Below are 23,154 nucleotides of genomic sequence, written 5' to 3' on the forward strand. Positions count from 1 at the left end.
AACACACACGTTTCTCTTTGGTTTGGGATGATCTGGCTCAGAGCGCAAATTAATTGAAGAATTTATTGTCTTTGGGATTTATTTGGATGAGGAATTCACTGGCTCAGCTTTGCCTCCTGTGAAATTTAAATCAATCTTACTAAAAAAAAATTAAATTTTGCATATGGAGATATAAATTATCCTACGCAGATTTGGGTCCTATGGGCCCGGACCCAGAACCCTTTAAGGGCCTAGTGACACTCCTGCCTGCAAGCCGCCGCGGTGGAATTTGTATCCCAATCAGAATCAATCAGAACTTTACTCTCGATCCAAAGGGAGAGGTGGGTAAGAAATTTATTATTATTATTATTATTATTATTATTATTATTATTATTATTATTATTATTCCGAATGCCGGCGGACCAGTAATTGTAATAAAATATATATTTTTCTGGTTTCAGCAGCCTTCTCTGCTGACCCTCAGCTCCTGCCCGGCCCTTCTCCAAGCCCAGGTGCGAGGATGCGCCACGACTTACCTGTTGAACTCGTAAATGTCCTCGATGTTGCAAAACAAGGCGTTGACTTGCTCGGGATTGAGGGGAAGGTGCCCACAGTCAATGATGCAGCCCAGGTAGTCCTGTGAGGGAGGGAAATGCAATGTGTGGGTGTGTGGGTGGGATGTGGGATCAGCCATATTGACCCTGCATAACTAACACACGCCCCACACCAGCTGTCCCCAGCCTGGTGCTCTCTAGAGGCGGTTGATTACAATGGGAATGATCGGAGTTGCAGTCCAGCACATCTGGGGGGCATCAGCTTGGAGAAGGCTGCCTTAGACACCCCCCTTATGATCTCAGAAATGATAGGGACAGGTAAGACGGCTCCTTCAAAATCAAGACTGTTTTGAAAGGTGTGGAGACAAGGTGGGGGTATCCAATGTTAGTCCTACTTAGAGCAGACCCATTGAAATGAATGGGAGTTGAATTAGTCAGAGTTAATTCAAGTCCCATTCAGTTCAATGGGTGTACCTGAAGTGGGATTAACAGTGGATGCTACCTAGGGTAGGGTGACCCTATGAAAAGGAGGACAGGGCTCCTGTATCTTTAACAGTTGCATAGAAAAGGGAATTTCAGCTGGTGTCATTTGTATATATGGGGAACCTGGGGGAATTTCCTCTTCATCACAACAGTTAAAGTTGCAGGAGCCCTGCCCTCTTTTAAACCTGGTCACTCTAGTATAGCTCCTGCACCTTTAACTGTTGTGATGAAGAGGGAATTTCACCAGGTTCTACATATATACAAATGACACCTGTTGAAATTCCCTTTTCTATGCAACTGTTAAAGATACAGGAGCCCTGTCCTCCTTTTTATATGGTCAACCTAAACTAGGGTGCCCACAGAGAGTTTTTTTCGCTGTCTCTCATAACACTAGAACCGGGGGGCGGGGCTTAACTAATGATTAGCGGGAAGAAAAGGAGAAATCCTTGATCACCCAACACAGCGTTAGCCTATGGAACTCCCTGCCACAAGAACTGGGGAGGACCACTGTCATAGATGGCTTTAAAAATGGGATCAGACCAATTCACGGGAGGGTGGGCGGAGGCCGTTTTGCAGTAGAGCTCCTCCGTTATTTGCTTAAATAACATTTTCCTGCTGGTGCTTCTAATTTCCACAGTGCTTTCAATTTGCAAAACGCCGGACAAATATGGACCTTCGCTTTTGCACGGACCCTGCGAAGAAGAATTCTTCCCATTATTTTGGGAAGAATGGTCGCTGCTACCTCGCAGGATTGGCGCATGCTGAACCCACTGAGACATGGGTTTAAATCTTGCTCTGCCCTGACGAGCCAGTCCCTCGCTCATCACCTAACCTTCCTCACAGGGCTGTTGTGAGATTAGGCCCTGCTGCCTTTGTGTCCTGGAAAGGAAGGCGAGATGGAAGTGAAATGGTTTTGCCGAGGTGAAATTGGGAGAAAGGGATGCTGGCCTGAAGGGCGCCTGTGAAAGGTCAGGTGGAAGAGGGCAAGTTCCAGGGAGCCTGGACAATTACAGGATGGCCCGGTGGGGCTTATTTTAGAGGACTGGAAAACAGGAGATGCCATTGCTCCAGCCAGACGGACCCCGTCTGCCCTGCCCTCCCGCGGTCCCAAGAGAGACCAAAGAATTCCAGGAATTCCAGCAGCAGGGACGGCCGGAAGGGAGAAAGAGCGCAAAGGACTTTCCCTGGCAGCAGCAGAGGCTGGTGGCTTCCACGTCAGCGGGGTGGTGAATCCGCTCCGGGTTTCAGTCAGTCAGAACTCTGAAGGAGCTACCCAGGGAGGAAAGCTCTGACTGATTCTGATTGATGCCCCACTGGTATCGGAGCCCCCAGCCTCCCCTGACCGTTCTTTCTATTCTCAAGAGTTGTGGAGTTTAAAGGCTGATCACAAATACATTGCTACTGTGGGGAGGGAAGTTGGGTGTAGTGGGTAGAGCAACCTTCCCCAACCTGGCACCCTCGGGAAGTGTTGGACTACAACTTCTATCATTCTCAGCCAGCATGGATAAGCAGCCTCTCCCAACTTGTGGCCCTCCACATCTGTTGGACTACAACTCCCATTGGCCATGCTGGCTGAGGTTGATGGGAGCTGTATTCCAATGCAGCTGGAGGGCCTCAGGTTGGGGAAGGCTGGATCAGAGCATCTCTGCTCAGGACCCCGCTTGAAAAGAAGCAGACTCACGTGAACACAAGGCTTGTGCGAACTGAAGCACAATCAGACCTTTAAACTAAGGTGGGCTGGGGGGCTGCTGCTGTTATTAACCTGAAGGCCACTGAGAAAAACGTGTGGCCCAGTCCTCAGCTACAGAATTTAAGAAGATCCCTGCTGGCTCAGACCAAAAGTGCATCTCAGCAAACATCCAGTTTCTGACAGTGGACAGCCGAAAGCTTCCAGGAAGCCCACAAGGCGGGCCAATGGAGCCAACCAACGGGGTGTTTACAGGAGCCGGCATCCAGAGGCGCACGCTGCAGCTGTGCAGAAAAAGCTCAGTGAGCCTCACGAGTGGATTGGAAAACGGGAAACATCTGTTTATCCTTTCTCAAATATTAGACCCACAAACCGCCTGACTAATTTACGATGCCGCTGCAGGCTGAAAAGCAAAGGTGGGTTTTAAACCCGGTCGAGGGGGAGGGGGCACATCTGAATGGTACGAACGGGAAAAGTTTTATGGCAGAGGTTAACTCCCGCTCTTCTGAAATGGAAAAAGCAAAGCCAACGGTTGGGAAGCGAAACGAATCACGTTCCCAACGAAGCGGACAACACACCTGCGCAACATCGCCACCTGCTGGCTTTGTGGGAAGAGCACCCACCGCGGTGGTGCGGGGTGAGAGCGGCATGCTGGAGCTGGTGCGAGTTCAAATCCCCCCCTTAGCCATGAAGCTAGACCTCACTGTCTTTCTGCCTCACCTACCTCACAGGGTTGTGGTGAGGATATTAACGCGGATATAGACCTGCTTCTTGGAGGGAGGGAGGGAGGGAGGGAGGGAGGGCAGGATTCGAATGCATAGCCAACCACAGGCAGGCGCAGCTCTGCCGCTGGCCTTTTCCTCCTTACCTCCACGATGCTTCGGAGGTCCCTGACGTAGGCCTGTTCGGTCTCCACGATCTCCAGCACCACCCGGTCCAGGTGGGAAAGCTTCATGCGGCGTTCCTTGGCCGACCAGCCACAACGTGGCAGGCCGCCCCGCGGGGCTTCTCCCGGCCCATCCAGAAGGCCCACCGGCGTGAGATCCAGGCTGATGTCGCTGCCGTTGTGGTGGGGGTAAGGCGGGGGGCAGCCCCCCAGCCCGCCGCTGCTGCCGAAAGCGCTCTGGCTGTCCTGCAGGGAGGCCGAGGAGGCCGAGGAGCTGAGGCTGACGGGCCGGTCGCTGTCCGAGCACACGGTGTTCACGGAGGTGCAGCTGCCCAAGATGGGGTCGGATGCCATGCTGGACCCGATCCCACCCAGCGAGGAGATGGACGAGGGCCTGGATGCTGCTGAGGCAGAGGGGCAGGGCGGAGGAAGAAACGACAGGGGGTGGGGTGGGGAGACCACAAGTCCCGCAATAAATTCACCCACTCGTTCCGAAAAGGGCCCCCATCGCAGGCAACTCTGGCAGTATTCAGCTTCACAGTTGAAGAACCAATTCCACAGGGATGGCTGCCCTGATTGTTCCCCCCCGCCTCACCTTCTGCTTTTGCCGACCCCCACACCACGCTGTCAGTTCTTCAAAAAAAATAACAACCCTAAAACACCCCCTTCCTCCCTCTTCTACATCCTTTTGTGGCTTTTTCTCACCTTTTGAAGCTGTGGTTTCTTGTGCAATGCATTCTGGGAGGAGGCAGTTTGCAAAGAAAAGGCCGCGCACCTTCTCCGGGCTCCCCCCCCTCCCCCCATCTCAAGCGCACATCTAAAGCACTGCAGCTTGCAGGAGGGTGTGTGCATGTGTGTGCGTGGTGGGGTGTGTGGAAGAAAGGGTTGCACAAATACCAGCCGGCCTACTTCAAAACCGGAACCAGATTCAAACCTTCGGCATCGGAGGGCCTCCTGCTGGGCCTCCCTTTTCACACACAGCTGCACACACACATCTCTTATAAAGGTACAGGAGCTGCACAAGCTCTGGACATGTTATTGGAGCTGCACAAGCTCCGGACATAGTATTGGTGGCTTTATTATAAAGGTACAGGAGCTGCACAAGCTCCAGACATAGTATTGGTGGCTTTATTATAAAGGTACAGGAGCTGCACAAGCTCCGGACATAGTATTGGTGGCTTTATTATCTTGGTGTGTTTGGCAATGGGGTGGGAGCAGTGGGGCGGGAAAACACTGACCTGCCTTTCCTCTTTTCTTGGTGCTGCCCCTGAGGGCTCCCTCGGGCATGGTGATGTGGTCTTTGGCACCCGTCCTGCAAAGGATGGAGTTGTGTGTTTATTTATTTTCACGCATGTATGCGCTGCCCCAGACCAGAGTTCTCTGGGCAGCTTACAATAAAGTTTTGAAAACAGGACCACCCAAATGAGAATACAAAAATACAAACACAGCAGCCTTCCCCCAACCTGGTGTGCTCCAGATGTGTTGGGACTGCAATTCCCATTGTCCCCAGGCACCTGAAGGGCACCAGGCTGGGGGAGGCTGAAGCAGCATAAAAACTTTAGGCAGCAAAGAGTAAATTGAAGAGATCAGTCAATACAGCAGGTCTTAGAAATGCCGGATTTCCAGAATTCCCCCAAAGCTTTTAAAAGCCCTTAAAAGCTCTTTGAAAAGGCGGCAGCAAGCGAAGCCGCGCAGGGCGCTGTCTGAAAACGACAATTGCAAAGATACTCAAAAGCGGCCTTCCCGAACCTGGCTGGGGCATGCTGGGAGTTGTAGTCTAACACAGTGGAAGGCACCAGATTCAGAAAGTCTGCTCTAGGGGAAGCCGTAATGATTAAATTGTTATTAAATTGACATTGCAACATTGCTGTACCGGAGGCTGTCTTTCCCCCTTCTTCCTTTCTTCTGGTTCCCCCCCGTCCCCTTCTAAAAGGCTGAAATGTGCTGAAAGAGATTCAACAATGAAACGAAAAAGGGGGCGGCGGCAGGCCTGACCAAACTGAGGTCCAGGTGTGACCCACACCGGCATCTTCACCCCACCAGCTGGAGACCATTGAACTAGGATTGGATGGCTGGCTGCTGCGGTGAGGGGCAGAAGAGGTGATGCCATAACAGCAACAAGAAAGGGAGGATGTGGACACATAGGTAGGGTGACCCTATGGAAAGGAGGACAGGGCTCCTGTATCTTTAACAGTTGCACAGAAAAGGAAATTCCAGCAGGGGTCATTTGTATATATGGAGAACCTGGTGAAATTTCCTCTTCATCACAATAGTTGAAGCTGCAGGAGCCCTGCCCTCTTTTAAATCTGGTCACTCTAGTAGAGCTCCTGCAGCTTTAACTGTGGTGATGAAGAGGGAATTTCACCAGGTTCTCCATATATACAAATGACACCTGCCGAAATTCCCTTTTCTATGCAACTGTTAAAGATACAGGAGCCCTGTCCTCCTTTTCATAGGGTCACCCTACACATAGGGGGCTGGCTGAAGAAAGTTGGGGTGGGGTGGGGCTCCCCAGAGGGCATTGACTGAGGACACAGGGCCTTGGCGTTTCTCCCAGGCACTGGTCTTTTGCATGCGCCTCGAACGGACGACATTTCTCTCCCATGCAACCCCAAAAGTTCCTGTTCACATGGTGAGAAAAATGACGTTCATTTCAAAGAGTTTCTACCCGTCACGGCTAGCGCCAGAGTTGTGTTTGAAAATGCCGTGGCAAAAATTCAACAACCGTCGTGGTACATCATCAGAGTGGTAAATGAGTAAAAGTCGGGAACTGCTTCTTAAGACACAGACTCAGCCCAAATTTCTGCTAGATCCACCGGAGATGCTTAAGACCTGAGCAGCGAAACATAAAAATAACCAACAGCAAGCGAGCCGTTTCTCCAGTTACTATGCGCTTAACGCCCCTTTTTGGCACAACACGTGGGCCCGAATGCCATCCGTTGCTGCAGTCCGCTCATTTCTGGCTTGTGATGTCTTTTGACAAACACAAAAGCAAGTATTCGAAAAATGCCGACGTCTGAAAAATGCCCAGGAGAAAACGCGCACTTTTGAAAAATGTCCACAAACATGCTTTAATCAATGGCGGAAGAATGTGTGCATTTTTTTCAAAAAATGCACACAACTGATGTGTACATTCGGGAAATGTGCACGAATTTTCACGTGAAAAGAAAACAAAACCCAATACTCGCAACTTGATCTGGATGCGAACTAGAATCAGCTTCAATGAGAAATTCGGAAAACCTTGACGAGTTCACGTCCAGCTGCTCCGTGCATCCCTAGGTGATGTTGAGCCCTCCCTGCCTCTGTGCCTGAAAGCCAACAATCCAGATCACAACCCCTGGAGCTGCTATTAGCCAGGGAGGGGGGAAATTGGAAGGCTTAACCCTTTGGAGGACTTTCGAAAAGTTTGGCCCGGAAAAATGGACGGGAGGAAAGCTCTGTTAGCAGTGGTGTGAGCAGAGCCAAATCTCACAGGGTCGCTGTGTGGCACTTTTTTATGAGCAGGGATCCAGATGTCTTCTGCCACCCACTGAGAATGCCTTGTTCCCTCTGAGGGTAGCTGTACACAGTAACTGTGGGAGGGAAGGAAACTTAGCAGCAATACTGTCTTGTTCCTTGGTGTAACATAAAGTATTAAAGGGGCAATGAAAACCCACTGGCTTTGCGAAAGGCCTGATCCTAGCAGGTGAAATCCCCCAGAACTAGTTTGTGGATGTGGACTTGGATGCCTGCAGCTTTGGACTTTCCTTGGGGGTGTGGCTACAGGACTATCGTGATGAGCGGCTGCACCTCTACATTTTCCACTCCCCCACTGTCTGCTGGCCATGATGGCTAAATCAAATTTAACGCTGGGGGCGAACAGCAGGAAACTGGGCCTTGGGTTAGCCAGACCTTTGGCCTGTTGCAGTGCGGAAATTCTGGTGTTTTGACCCACAGGGACGCTTGTATCACACATCGGAAGTCCTTATGGACCTTGGCGTTGGAGGAAAAAGCACAGCCGTGCTGGTGCTTTCTCTCTCTCTCTCTCTCTCTCTCTCTCTCTCTCTCTCTCTCTCTCCAGCGGTTCTTGGCTAAACAGCCCGCTCCTCGGACCTCCTTCCTAGTCCTCCCCACACAAAGGCCTTTGTCTTGGCCTCGTCCCCCTGGAAGTCTTGTAAAAACCTTTGCAGGCCGCCGGGTAAACTAACGGGATCCGTCACTCCATCCTGGAGAGGGGAGGGCAAAAGGTTGCGCTGTCTGGGAAACAATGCATTCATTCAAGAGAGGCAGCAGGTCAGGGAAAGAAGCGGAGCCCCCACCCCCACCCCCACCATATGAGAACTTTTAACCATGCTGCGGGGAAGGGCAGGGGGCAGAGCGGGGAAGGGAAGCCGGCGCTTGGAAACAGAACCAAAGCGAAGGACTGGGTGAAGGGAGGGGTTACGGGAACTGGAGACTGGGCACGATCCAGTCCCCCTCCCATCTGGCGGGACTTCGTTTGGGTGCAATCCATATGACAGCACTCCATCATGGATGGTATTCTTTTTATCAGGGAGCCCCTGGTCATTTACTGGAGGGGGGCGGGTGAGCCGGGGCCCAGCTGACTTTAGGACATGGCTCCAGGACTGGTTTCCAAAGCAAGAGTCCGGTACTGGAAGAGCTGAAGCAGCTCACTCTGAGCATGTGCAGACAGCACGAGTGAGTCATCGCTGCCGTCCCACGCACCTTTGGGATTGGGACATGAGTCTACCCGGTCAGAGGATGCTGGTTCTGGGCAAGCTGGAGGCCCAGTACAGTTTCCCCCCCCCAACTTTTTAGTTGTTGTTTTTAGAAATTATCAATTTGTTCCTGGAAAAATTTCCACACAGCTCAGGACACGCTGGCCGCTCCCTTGTTATAAGGGCAGCCTTCCCCAAGCTGGTGCCCTCTAGATGTGTCGGACTGCAACTCCCATGAATGCCTGGGGATACTGGGACTTGTAGTCCAACACATTTGGAGGGCACCAGGTCAGGGAAGGGAGGTCAGATGCACAATTTCATTTAGGGCACAATCGTACGCAGGTTTGGGCAGAAAAAAAGTCATAGAATCATAGAATAGCAGAGTTGGGAGGGGCCTACAAGGCCATCGAGTCCAACCCCCTGCTCAATGCAGGAATCTACCCTAAAGCATCCCTGACAGATGGCTGTCCAGCTGCCTCTTGTAGGCCTCTAGGGTGGGAGAGCCCACAACCTCCCTAGGTCACTGGTTCCATTGTCGTACTGCTCTAACAGTCAGGAAGTTTTTCCTGATGTCCAGCCGGAACCTGGCTTCCTTTAACTTGAGCCCGTGATTCCATGTCCTGCACTCTGGGAGGGTCGAGAAGAGATCCTGGCCCTCCTCTGTGTAACAACCTTTCAAGTCTTTGAAGAGTGCTCTCATCTCCTACATCTCCCTCACCCCCACTCCGGGCTTCAGTCAGGACACACATAGGGGTGCGCCCTAAGTGTAGAAAAAGGCACACACACACCGCTTCCAAATTGGGCTTTGCTCTTGGACAGAAATTAGACAAACTGCGCTTTGCAACCCCACCACTTGCCTTTGCCTTTGCAGCCCATTGCACAAGGCGGCCCTGGGACTCGCTTGAGCGGATGGGGAGGTGGCACAACCAGGATGTGGGCCACAGCAACACAGCCGTTTCCACAGACTTTTTCTCTTTCCATCATGAAAGCACTGCCGTGCTAGTTCAAGTAACATAAGCAGCTATTAAAGCCACAACTGCAGGCCAGGCCTTCCTTCTGGCCAGTTGGCTACTCTCATTGTTGGCTAGCTAGAGGCCTTGAAATGACACTTTTTGTCCAGGGCAGCCTGGTGGCTCCGATGCCAGTGGGGAGGCTATTCGGTTCCAGGTTTCATTCAGAACTCTAAAGGAGCTGTCCAGGGGGCCTTGGAGATCTGACGGAAACCTGGAGCACATTCACTGCCCCACTGACATGGGAGCCACCAGCCTCCTCTGGACCCAGTTCAGCGGAAGAGCCCTGGATTTGCATGCAGAAGGACCCAGGTTTGAACCCCACATCTCCAAGTAGGGCCAGGAACGACCCCTCTATTTATATTTTTTTATTTACGAATTTTTTTATTTGTTACAGTTTTATACCGCCCAATAGCCGAAGCTCTCTGGGCGGTTCACAAAAATTAAAACCACGAAAAGCATAATAAAGCAACCAACAGTCAAAAAACACGAATACAAAATACAATACAAAAAAGCACAACCAGGATTAAAACCACACAGCAGAAATTGATATAGATTAAAATACAGAATTAAAACAGCAAAGTTCAAATTTAAGTTAAATGAGGTGTTCAAATACTGAGAAAATAAAAAAGGTCTTCAGCTGGCAACGGAAGGAGTACAGTGTAGGCGCCAAGTGAACCTCTCTGGGGAGCTCGTTCCACAGCCGGGGTGCCACAGTCTGAAACCCACCCACGAATTTGAAAACACACACAAAAGAGGTGAGCCGGGTCCACCCCCTACTAAGGTGAACTCAGAAAAAATGGCAGGAATGCAAACCTAATTCCAAAACATATGTTAAAAGCAAAAATATTCCAGCTATAATTCAACAAAAGAAGCACAATTCCATTTGTGGAGTAGGGTCTACGTCCCGCAGTTCTTCTGAGTTTGCAAAACGTATTTTTTCTGATGTTGATGCATTTTGCACGGCCTGCAGAGGAGCAAAATTCTTGCAAGGACCCTGCTTATATTACAAGAAAGTTTGCTTCTGGAGGAGCAGAGTTCTCGGAAGGAGCTCTGCTTTAATCTACCTGAGCCCTAACAAAGCTAATAATGCTTATATGTCAGAGGTTTTTGGAATTGGCTTGCAAAGGGACTCTGCCCGGTTGTAAGGCGCTCTGCTTTCATGTCGCATCTCTTGTAAAGGAGCTTCTGCAAAGCCTATTTTGCTTATCCTAATGGTCAGCACTGTGGTTTAGGAAGCCTCAAGGAACAAACCAACACGTTGCATTATTATTATTATTTATATGGCACCATCAGTGTACAGGGCTCTTTACAGAGGGTAAGAGTCCAAGTCCCTGCCCCAAGGAGATTACACTTAAAAATTTGACACTGGGAGAACAGAAGGAGAGAGAATTGAAGGCAGGCATAAACAGGGAAGCCGTATGAACATGCTGTTGTTTCAGTCGGATGTGCTCACAACAGACAAAACCTTGATTCTCCAAAGTTGCTGCTGAAACCTCAACCTCCAATGCTATCAGTGTCCCAACAAAAATTGTAGGCAATTGCAGCCAAGTGCGCTCAGTTGAAATTAATAAATTCTTCTGTTTGTATTTAATAAACACAAACGGAAGAACCCAAGAGATTGTCGCTTCCATTCGCACAATCATCAAAGCACAGAAAGGGTCGTCTGGGACCATGTGCAAGTGCATCAGGGTACGTATGACTTTGAGGCAGCGGAGGGCGGTGGCTCCAATGTCAGTGGGGCGGTGAATCCGCTCCGGGTTTCAAACAGAACTCTGAATGAGCTGTCCAAGGTGTGAAGAGGATTCACCACTCCATTGACATCGGAGCCACCAGCCTCCACTGGCTGCAGCCCAACATGTCCTTCGCACCTTTGAGAGCTGCCTTAAGAGTTCTGACTGGTTCTGACTGAAACCCGGAGCGGATTCAGAGCCCACTGTCATCAGAGCCACCAGCCTCCACTGGTTGGACCCTAGCCTTCTTGGGATGGGAATTGGAAACATCTTTATGTCAGCAAAAGCGGCAACACAGCCTTGGCATGAAGTTAATTCCCTTAACAATGGACTCTGATGAGATGCAATTAAAAAAAGCCCACACACCCTTTGAAGGCAGCTGGGAGGGAGGAGGGACAGGGTGTGAAATGTTCAAAATCCAATCTGTCGCACGTTGGGCAAACACTACATTCCGGAACTCAGGCGGCAGTGAGGCAGCTGGTCCCCCGGGAAGACGTGCCAAATCAACGTTTCAGAAATACGGGGGCACGGCGGAGCTGCCGTCTCGGGAATCAACGAGGCAACCGTCATGCTTCCAGGCAACTAGAAAGCGCCAGAAGGGGGGATTTCCGCTCCCTTAAAATTCAAGATATCTGCAGGGGCTGATTTTCCAATAAAAGAGTTGCCCTGGGGCTCGAGAGTAGAAGGGCAAGCACTCTGGCTTCTGCCATCACCCGGGGGACCCGAGGCCACTGTGAGGCCGCACACGACCCGTTCCCCAGGAAGAACATTGAGCCAAAGGGGAGACCAACTTGTTCCACCCCTCGGCCTGAGAAAGAGAGACGGCAAGGAATTCGCTTCCCCTTCCCTGCCAGAAAGAACACTCCGCTGCCCCGGCCTGCAGCCCTGACCCTGCAGAAGGAAGGGGGAAGAACCCGCCGGCCCTACGGAGAGTCACCAAAAGCAAGGACACCCGCAAGGGGACCGTCCACCTGGCCCGCATGGATTTAAAGGCCTGCCCCTAGCTCACCTCCTTGTCCTGGCCTCGAAAAACTGATCTCCCCGCTCTTCCCCTCTGCTCCCCTCCCCTCGTCCATCATGTCATGTTAGTTTGTAAGCCTGAGGATGGGGGTTGGGGGGGGGGGAGAACTCTCTCACTTTGATGGATGCGAGCAGCTTTGGGTGCCAAAACCCTTCAGAATCCTAGAACCTGATGGGGTCCCTCCCATGAAGCTGATGGGTGCAAGAATCAGGACAGATCAAAGGAAGGACTTCTTCACACAGTGCATGGTTAAACTCTGGAACTCACTGCCACAAGGTGCAGTGACGGCCACCAATTTGGATGGTTTAAAAGGCTCCCCCTCCCACTTCAGGAGCAGCTCTGGAGGTCTCCTTGCCTGGGTGTTGCTTTTTGATGTCCAAATGAGTCATCCCCAGGACAGGGATGTCTCCCCAGATTGAGGGGAGACATGATAGCACTCTTCAAATACTTATAGAATCATAGAATCATAGAATAGCAGAGTTGGAAGGGGCCTACAAGGCCATCGAGTCCAACCCCTTGCTCAATGCAGGAATCCACCCTAAAAGGTTGGAATCCACCCTAAAAGGTTGGAATCCAACCACTTAAAAGGTTGTCACACAGAGGAGGGCCAGGATCTCTTCTCGATCCTCCCAGAGTGCAGGACACGGAATAACGGGCTCAAGTTAAAGGAAGCCAGATTCCAGCTGGACATCAGGAAAAACTTCCTGACTGTTAGAGCAGTACGACAATGGAACCAGTGACCTAGGGAGGTTGTGGGCTCTCCCACACTAGAGGCCTTCAAGAGGCAGCTGGACCACCATCTGTCAGGGATGCTTTAGGGTGGATTCCTGCATTGAGCCGGGGGTTGGACTTGATGGCCTTGTAGGCACCTTCCAACTCTGCTATTCTATGATTCTATGATCAGTTTTCTCAGCTTCATCAGCTTCCTCCTCTTTCTGGACACTTTCTGACCACCGTCACCACCTCGCACGCTTCATGAGAGTTTCCAGAGGGGAAGCTGTGTAAAGTCCCATTGCGGCAAACACAACAAGGGATCTTGTTGGAGCATTTTCTAAGGTGCCACAACCTACTTGGTTGTTTCTGCAGGCCTTGGGGGTCGCTCAGCTGCCCCAGATTCCAGCAAGGGGGCAGCTCAGCTTTTGAGTCAGGCGTGATACCCAATCTTAATGAGTTCCAGGGGTGACCACTTTGCTTCTGGGCACAATTCATGGCGCTGGTCTGGATCTTTTAAAGCCCTAAATGGCCCAGAGTCTCTGATAGCCCAGAGAGCGCATCTTCTCCAGCCTGGTCCCACCGCCGGTCCAGAGGATGCCCACAGACCTCATCTGATGCACACATGGTTAATTTGCTCTGGGCAAACGAGACTGCGGAAGGGCCTGAGTAATCGGCTTGCTAAGCCTTCCCCAGGGAAGGTCTCGCGTTCCCTTTGCTCATTCCACCAGAACGCTGTCTGGGTAGCTTTGGGCTGTCTCTGCACGACGACGTACGTATCTTCTTCTGGGCAGTTTGCCCAAGATCTGCTGGATCCAGCGTCTCGTCCCAGCCCCCTCTCCCCACATCTGGAAAGAGGCACCAAGTGGGCGCAACGTGTAAACATGTCTCCTTTCCACTCCTGCAGAGAAGGGGCGACGTGCTGCCGGATTATGTGAACGGACATTTTTCGTTGCGCTGGGAACACCCAGGGGGTCCACCCAGGGCTTAAGCACGGGGAAAGCATCACGTTGGAGGCACGGTGGGAGCTTTAGCAATGGTTTTGCAATCTGCGCCTGTTCTAAGTGCAGCTTCCTTTGAGGTTCTACTAGTGGAGGCTGGTGGCTCTGGTGTTGGTAGGGCAGGGAATCCGCTCTGGCTTTCAGCTGGGACTCTTCGCACCATGAACACTTCCTCTAGAGTCCTGGCTGAAAACTGGAGTGGATTCACCGCCCCAGAGATCAAAGCCACCAGCCTCCAACTGGGTTCTACACAGAGCATGGATGGCCCACCTATCAGGGATGCCATAGTAGAGGTTCCTTATATTGGGAGAGGGTTGGACAAGATGACCTTTGAGGGCCCTTCCAACTCTTATGATTCTTTGGTGCATGCAGGCTAGCCACCCCTTGAGGCTGCAGTAATCTCGTGACAACCAAGCCCATGTGCACCAGCCTTGACCCTTTCAACCCACGGACCCTTGACCAGGGCAGTTAAAAAGTCTTCCAACTTGCACCTTCTAAAGGCTGTATTTCCGTGGACCGACTAATAGCCTTATTTTCTTTCCTAATTTCAACAAAGGAAGATCAAGAAATAGTAATATTTTCTATTATTGTCATATTACTACTTTTATTATGATTAGCATTTATAGAGAGAGTTTTGGGTGGGTTCAAAGTACTTTCTGTACATGCTCAATCATCCTCAGGACGACCCTAAAAAGTAGGTCCAGTATTACCATCCCCATATTTTATAACTCTGCCATTTTTCAAGTCCTTCCCCCAAACCCACCTTTCTCATGAACCTTTGGCCCATCCCATAATCCCCCTACTCCGTGGTCACCAAGCCTAAACACAGGTCACCGAAATAAATGCACCTTCTTCCCCTCTTTAATGCCTCTCCCCCACCCATTTCTTTCCCAGCCCGCTCTGTTGAATTTTGCATTGTAAGCCCCACGGGGCAGAGACTTGCATAGGTGAGGCTCCATAAAGAGCACTTGGATTCTCCGTAGCGGACCAGTTTGAACCTTCTTCGGATTCAGCGGGCTGGAGGGGGCAGCAGGCCGTGGCCGGCAGCTGGACCGTGTCTCCCTTTGATTCGGCTCCATAAACATTTACGCCGGCCGGGACCTTCCCCCCTCTCTCCCCCGGCCTCGCCTGTTCTTACGGCCTAACAGCAGGAGGGCTGCACAGCAGCTCAGACGTCTGTGGCTTCACTTTTCTAAACAGGAGCAGGAGAGGGGTGGGGTGGTGAGAGGCTCCCTCCACAGACACGGCATGATGTCTAGTCTCCACTTTTGCCCCCAAGGCTATTGAGCCCCCACCCCAAACGGAGAGGGCCTTCCTGGAGAAACGGAGTCAGCTCCTGCGGTGACGCCTTGGATTGTGTCACGATGATACCTTGGTTGCTCCCAGTACAAAAGGAGTCATCCTCCACTTGCCCTGCTTTCTCCTCCCTGGGATCGGCACTCCCACAGCAACCTCCGCGGGGTACGATGGAGCTGATAAGGGACATTCTAGCCAACTCTTGCTGCCTTGGAGGACTGAAGGAGTCCACTGAAGCCACTGAAGTTGGCCATTTAATGGAGTTTACTCACAGTGATTCCTGCGTCGGAGAGTGGGAATTGGAGGAGGGGCAACGCCTGGACCAAAGCCATTGGGAGAGTCCACGACTGAGCATTCAGGCAACACGTGATCCCAGTGTGGCACTGTGGTTAAGATGCTGGATTGGGAATGGACGGATCCGAATTCTAGTCCCCATTCGGCCATGAAGTTCACTGGGTGACTTGGGGCCAGTCACTGACTTTCAGCCTAACCTACCTCACAGGGCTGTTGTGAGGATAAGATGGCAAGGAGGAGAACCATGAAAGTTGCATTGGGTTCCTTGCAGAGGGGGGGGGGGAAAGGTGGGCTATAAATGTGGTAATAAACAAACAAACATGAATACATAGGCCTACAAAAGCCCTGTCAAAGTAAGCCAGAATTGTTAGCACTGCAGACAATGGATGAAGGCAGAGAGAGGTGGGGGACATCTCATCCGCTGAGTTCATGGACCGGGTGAAATCTGAACCGGGGGCTTTCCAGTCCAGACTCTTAGAGGGGAGGGAAGAAGACAGAGAGAGGAAGTCCAGTGGAAAGAACAGACAGGCGTGTCAAGGCAAGGAAAAAGATGGACACGTTTTATAAACTTTTTTAAAAAGCGGGCCTCCTCTTGAGAGTCTAAGTTTGATGTGGAAAGATTGAAGGGTCAATGGCTTTTCTGGGGAATCTAGGAACTGCTCAGATTTTAGCTTTGGGTCTTGTACTGGTTGTGACATCCTTATTTTTATCCCAACCTGTTCCTTTAAAAGAGAGAGAGAGAGAGAGAGAAGCTAAGTCTTCCTCTACCAGCCCTCTGCCCTGGAGTTTCCACTGCTCAGGGACAGCAGCTCACAGATCATGTCATCACTGGGGAGAAAAAGACAGATTTTGAGGATGGATTTCACAGGACAAGAGCTCTCCTTTCTTTCTGCATCCAGTGGGCCACGGTTGCAGAGAAGGCGTGACCTCACATGAACCTGACTTGTTTTGGAACATACAGGAAACTCTCAGAGCAACGCAGGTAGCATGCTCCAAGAAGCCGGTCCTTCTCAGCCTGCTGCATCCTTCTCTCCAGAGTTTAAACTGAGCCAGGCCTCAGCTCCACGATAGGGAAAAAGCACCTCTAAGCATGTCCAAAGCGCATTTTCTTCCACCACTGAATAACCGCAGCTTTGAGACCAGGGAGTTGGTCTTCCACATCAGAAGGCATTGCTTTTGAGCCCCAGGGTTTTTGGGGTGTGTGTGGCTAGACATTAACCCCAGGAGGAGGCAGAGGTCACTTCCAAAAGTGTCAGTGTTTGGGGAGACAGGAGGCTGGCTGGCTCAGCCAAGGAGTGTTGTGCCGGGGGTCTCAAGGTAAGACGCTGGTTGTGCTTCACAAAGGCGGCCAAAACAAGTCAACAATTTGTTTCTCAGCCCAGTTTTTCTAGCCTGACCACAACGACCCCGGCTGTGTTCCACAAATCCACAGCAGCTACTACACAAACCAGATGCCAACTGGACCAGAGGCACCAACAGTTAATTCTGAAACTTGATCCAGATTTATGTTTAAATAACAACAACAACAACAACAACAACAACGAAAAATAATAATGGATGCAGGAATCAGCAAAACCTGACCTTACTCAAATCCTCCAAATTCCATCTCCAAGCTTGTTCCGACTAGAGTCTGTATCAGATAGTTAACTTGTTTCCCCCTCTTTCTGCATGAAAATCCATGCACATTTTTGTGCACCTTTTCCCCAAACGCATGCATCAGTTGTACGCATCCCTATTCTCCCATTGATTAAAGCGTATTTGTTTGCTCAAAAGTACTCAATTTTAATGCACATTTTTCAAACGTACGCAGACTGTCGAATCCAGGTTTTTTTTGGCTGTGTGAATCAAATTGCAGGCTCGGAAATGTATGGGCTGCGATCAGCATGTTCAGTCCGGAAGGTACGACCTGGGTAAATCCTGATCAAAAACGAACTGAAACAAATTTTGCTTCCCTAATAACAGTAGTACACTGATTTGAGGATTATTTCTCGCCAACTGCCATGCTGTCGTTTTCCCTAGAAGCTGCATCCCTGGTTTCTCTCTGTTCTTCTGCCTTGTTTGATCACACCCAGGTCTAAGAAGAAGTCTGCTTTTCAGCTTCCTAAGTCACCAGCCAGCTGCCTGCAGAAGCTCACTAGGAAGTTATGAAGGTGACAGGCCTCTTCTCTGTTTACATTCCCTGGTATTTGGAGGTAGACTGCCCCTCTACCTGGATGTTCCACCATTTTGTGCCTGTCAGCCCACCCTCAGCAAGGAGCAGTGGGGCAGTGAAGCCTCTCCGGGTTTCAGGCAGAACTCTAAAGAACCGCCTTGGATAGCTGCTTTAGAATTCTGACTGGTTCTGACTGAAACTCAGAGCGGATTTGTCGCCGCACTGACATGGGACCCACCAGCCTCCACCAGCAAGGAGAAGTAAATTGAGTAACACTGAACTCACTAGGGCTCAAAAACCTGTTTCATGTCATGGGGCTTGGAGCTGTTATTAACTGAGGAAGTGTTTGTGTGTGTGTGTGTGTGGGTGTATCTCTCTCTCTGAGGATCTGCAGAGGGCCTCATCCTTAGTACTGAGAAAGTATAGCCAGTTCCTGCACATCTTGAATTGTGGGGTGTGGGGAAGGTGGGACCTCCACGTCAAAGTATGCAATTTCCTAGCAGGTAGCAACTTTCATAGAATCATAGAATAGCAGAGTTGGAAGGGTCCTAAAAGGCCATCGAGTCCAACCCCCTGCTCAAGGCAGGAATCCACCCTAAAGCATCCCTGACAGAGGGTTGTCCAGCTGCCTCTTGAAGGCCTCTAGTGTGGGAGAGCCCACAACCTCCCTAGGTAACTGATTCCATTGTCGTACTGCTCTAACAGTCGGGAAGTTTTTCCTGATGTCCAGCTGGAATCTGGCTTCCTGTCACTTGAGCCCATTATTCCGTGTCCTTTAAACATCAAACTTTTGATTCTGGGCAGAGGCAAGTGTCTCTAGGCGTGCATGGAGTGCCACCACTCACGCTGTACCAATTGATGTTAGGGAAAGTGGTTCCCATGCAGGTGTGAATTCCTGTAACCTCATTGTGAATATTAAGGCTTGCAATCCTGTGCACACATGCAGTACTTGCAAGTAAATACGCGGGGTCAGGCTGCGTGTTCCGACTGAGGCACAGAATAAGGTGACAAGAAGCCAGGTGGGCTGGATGGGGGCAGAAAGGGAGGCGGCCGCACTCCTTCCAGCTTCCTACCAGTGCTACTTGCAAAAGCCCCCCCCCCGCCGGCCCCCGTCCAAATTCCAGGTTTTGCCACACCCTTCGTAGCCCACTTCCTCTTCACTCCACACCCCTTCCTTAACTCCAGAAACAAGCCATTTTCTTTTCCCTTTTGTTTCCAGACCCCCGTCTCGTTCCACCTCTCTCCACTCTCAAATGCAATCGCCTTTACTGTGCAGACCCCAACCCAGCCAGAAAGACCACACACACAGCACGGATGCACAAAGAATGATTTCCTATCCCAGATTCTGCACCCTCGACACACACCGACAGACAGTGCTCTTCCGTCCCTCCATTCAGAATCCCCCTAAATGCCAAACGACTTTCCACACCCAGAGCCGTGAACAGATTCCTTTTCCCATTGTCATGCTTGTTCCAAACTACAGACTTTCCCGCTCGCCGTTCAGTCCTGGAAACCGATCCCATGCGCCCTTTTAGGTGCTGGATCTCCCCATTCCCGTCATTAAAACAAAACAACAACACACAACCTAGCAACCTTACAAGCCTCTGATCTTCAGGGACTTTCCTAGAACGGATTCCTGGAGGTTGTGCCAAACCAATGAGCCAAACCTCCTACTCACTGTACTAAGTCCAAAAATGGCACCCCCACACTCCCAATCATTATTGAAGGTGCACCTAAACTCTGCCCATGTACAAAGGCCAAAATCCGGGCCCAGGGTGATAACACTAGCTTCTTTTCATCTGATTTTTGTTTAACCTTGATGCTCCCACGGGAAACAGAAACACCATGGGAACTTCCATGCCTCACACTTACCCCTTGGAGTAAGTGCTCCATTGGAAACTGGGGAGTCGTGACCCCGGTGTAATCCCCAAAGGATTAATTCATCCAGAAAAAAATGACTGATCCCTTGGAGCATGAAACATGGATCAGAAACTCCGCTAAGCATGCATCTGGATGCAAAAATGTGCCTTTTTCACCTTCGCTCTCATGGCAAGAACAGCTGGGCAATTCAACAGCCCAACTGTTGCTCAGGAGTAAACCCTCTGAATTCAATGGAACTTCCCTGTAGCTGATATGCATCAGATTTTAGACAAAAAGGGCTGCGGAAAAACTAACCCAACCTGAAGTGGGCTGGTGCAAAAAGAGGGGTACACTGAGGTAAAGGGAATTGAAGCGGGAGATGTACAAAATCCTCCCACAGGGCCAGGAGTTCATCTTTACCCCAGAAGCCATTTTCAGCACCAAAGCTCAGTTCTGGGATATGGGGAGCAGCAATAAACGAGAGTGTTTCTGATTGCATGCAGAGTGCCTTTCCCTTACCAGTGGGCTAACAAAAGCCAGACCTCAGAAATCTGTGGTGAAAGGTTATGAGCTTCCAGGGGAAGGGAATCGGACGTCAAGGCGGTCTTGGTGGAGCCCTGGGCCCAGAAATGAAGCAACAACGTTGAGGATGAAACCCTCTGAGCCTTAGCAGGGCCTTTTCCTGTGAGGGGACAGCCCCCCCCCTCTGCCCCAATTCAGAGCCCCAGAAGGTATTCATCACATTTGATGCCCAGTGTGTCTTACAACCCTTTCTCACTTTCCTCCCAGGGTGCACAACCCTGCCAACCTGTCCCCGGCAATGTGCCACAGTGAACTAACTGCGTGCTTCCTGGACCATGTGCAGAGTGCTTTTCCCTCGCCAGGAGTGAGACCAAGACTCCAGTGGCCCAAAGGCAAGTTCTAGCCCACTTCATTCGCTCCAACTATTGTTGGGTTTTTCCGGACCTCATTTTGTTTAAAATAATAAGAAAAAGCCGCAGTCCAAGGGTTTAAATCTACCTGGAAGTCTTTGACCTGGGAGCTCTTTTATCCCAATGATGTGGGATGGGCGTGTGTGTGTGTATGTTTACACACAAACAGCACTCTGGATATGCTCTAAAACCCCTCTATTGAATCATTCATCTGTGCCAGGATTAAAACTGGAGCCCAGCGTGCCAGGCACAGTTCCTTGCAAGTCAGCCCTGCCGAAGAGGCGGATTTACTTCTATGTAAACCACGCGTAGCTTCGGTCTGTAAAACCCGGCTTGGATTCGAGCCTGGAAAATTTCAATCGGGCGTCTCTAAGCGGGATCAATGAACTCACCCGTCCAGGTTGCGCTGAGCCAGAAGTCGCGGGGTCTCCTCGCGATCCTTCACAAGACCGGGGTGGGTGGGGAGGGGGGTGGAAGTCAGGAAAACGGAGCTCCCGGGTCCCCAGTCCGAGCCACCTTCATCTTGGGGATACTGGAAAAGGCACCCAACATCTGGAAGGCGAGGAAAAGGGTTTGGCTCCGAAACCCAGCCAGTCGCAAATCCCAGGTCTGCAGCGCAGGGGGGTGGGGTGGGGGTGGCCTTCTTGCCTGCCTACCTCCGCCCGCCCCCCCCCACCAGACCCCCGTGCCTTTTCCCAGGTCCAGCTGGCGGGAAAGGGGCTTCGCGTGGCCACCCGGCCGGGTCCCCGCGGGCTCAGATGCTGCAGACTTTCCCCTTTCTTTCAAATGTTGTGGCAAAGGAGGGGCGGCGGCGGCGGGCGGGGGTGGGTGGGGGGAGCGGAGAGGTAAAAATATAGCCGCCCAGACGAGACAAGCGACAGAGCAGAGGGAGAGAATAGGGGGTGGTGGAGAAAGAGAAAGGGGGCGGGCAGAGGTGGGGGGGGAGAACAAGCAAATGGATGGAAAGGGGAAATGTTACAGGAGGAGGAGGAGGGAGACGCATTCTCCCACACTCACTTCTGCTGGAGAGTTTCCTGTTCGTAGGCAGATGCTCCAGCTGGGGGCTTTAACCCCTTGCTCCCCATCTTGGCGAAGCTGCTCCACTTTTTCTGATCAAAGACAAAAATCAAAGAGGAATCAGATTCGCCTGGTGAATTTCCCACACCACCCGCCCTCCTGTTCTCCCAGATTGCAAACTGGGATGTCAACCGCTGCTCCCAACCAGAGTGAATCATCCGTCATCATCCCGGCGGACAGGTTTGGAAATACCTGGCTGGCCGGGGATGCTACTGGCCTGGCTGGACAGAGGCGATAGGCAGGCACAGACAGATTTATTTCGCTGGCACAGCTAGGCAAAAACAGGACAGGCGTCTCTCTGAGCGTGTGCAAAGTGCACATTGCGGCAAACCCCCCACACCTTTGCTGCCGAAGGGACCACCACAGCCTGCCCTGTCGTGTCCGGGATGGATGGTCAGGAAAGGAAAGGAAAGGAGACGCTTGAGCCCCCTCACCTCTTTGCTTTGGAACTGCCTGGCAGGAATACAGGCTCCAAAAACTGCCCCACCCCCTCCCGTCCCGGATGTTTGAGGACTTGCTGCTTCTTTGTTTAGAATGACAATATGCTCTGCTTGTGGTCAGAGGCCCTCTCGTTTTCTTTATTATTATTTTCTGATATTCCAGGGCTGAAGATTGGAAGGGAAAACAGGCAGCCCAGACAATATTTGGGCTCCCTAACTCACTTTCAGAGGTCTTAATTTGAACCCAAAAAGCCCTTTAATGTTCAAGTCTTCACTCCTGAATTGCGTGAGTAATAATAATAAAAATACATATGTCTCTGACCATGTACAGAGTGCCCTGCTGCATTCACCTTTGACAGCCATGCTACTGTAGCGCAGAGGCAAGGCTCCCAGGAACACGTGGTTCCCAAGCAGGTCTGAGCCCCAGGACCTATCTTTTTAGAAATTTAGCACCGCTCTGACTGACATGAAAGTTATTCCTAGGTATATAATGGAAGGTGGGAAAAGCAGGTGTTGGAATATTCCTTCTGTGCAGACTTCTACTGTTACTTTCTACTGTTAGTTTTACCCTACCCTGTGCCTGCTTACCCTACCCTGTACCTGTTTGCATTCTCTTCCCCTCCTTATTGTTTTACTATGATTTTATTAGATTGTAAGCCTATGCGGCAGGGTCTTGCTATTTACTGTTTTACTCTGTACAGCACCATGTACATTGATGGTGCTATATAAATAAATAATAATAATAATAATAATATACCCTCATAAACGTGCCTCTAGTATGCAGCCCAAATTCCTGATTCTCTCTCTAGATGGGTTCGCACTTTGTTACTCTTGCTAGAAAATCCAGGAGCCTCGGTCCAGTAGGACTCAGCGTTGGCATCGCCAGACTTGAGGCAGTCATTTTTAAAAAGGACGTAAAAAGAGCTTTGCCCAACATCCTGCTTCTGACAGTGGACAGCTGGATGCTTCTGGGAAGCTGACAGCCTTTCTTAGTTGCTTATTCCTGGCAATTGGCCTTTTGACTCCAGCTTCTGCCTGTGGAAGTCCCATTTGGACACCGTGGGCAGGGGGTCGCAGTGCCCTCCCTGTGTTTCTCTGCTGAGTTTTGGCCTGAGAAGGAGTAATTCCAGTCCGTTTAATCAATAACATTTCTGAAGCACACAGGACAACGTCTCGGCCCCCTAAGTCCTGTTTTATTAGTTCTTATCACCCACCTCAGTGCCCTCCGCAGCCGCTCTCTCAAGGCTGCCCTGATAACAGCGTTTGCATTGGCGATTATTCAAAGGACTGATGCCAACTCTCAGGATAACCAGCTAGGACACCTGGGTCCAGCCTCCAGTT

At 50.9% G+C, this 23,154-nt stretch overlaps 1 protein-coding gene across 1 annotated transcript in view; it reads right to left on the minus strand.

Annotated features, from left to right (window-relative positions):
- Positions 1-20,732, minus strand: part of PLEKHG2 (pleckstrin homology and RhoGEF domain containing G2) — a 56,732-nt gene extending 36,000 nt beyond the window's left edge. The window contains exons 1-4 of the mRNA XM_063139775.1: positions 20,689-20,732; positions 4,828-4,901; positions 3,572-3,990; positions 516-616 (exon numbers count right to left, since the gene is read on the minus strand). Coding sequence (XP_062995845.1) covers positions 516-616; positions 3,572-3,990; positions 4,828-4,876 — 569 coding nt within the window. The 5' untranslated portion in view covers positions 4,877-4,901; positions 20,689-20,732. The remainder of the gene's footprint in view (positions 1-515; positions 617-3,571; positions 3,991-4,827; positions 4,902-20,688) is intronic.
- Between the last annotated feature and the right edge of the window lie 2,422 nt (positions 20,733-23,154).

The sequence above is a fragment of the Elgaria multicarinata genome, chromosome 13 (genome assembly GCF_023053635.1).
Source record: "Elgaria multicarinata webbii isolate HBS135686 ecotype San Diego chromosome 13, rElgMul1.1.pri, whole genome shotgun sequence".
NCBI lineage: Eukaryota > Metazoa > Chordata > Lepidosauria > Squamata > Anguidae > Elgaria > Elgaria multicarinata.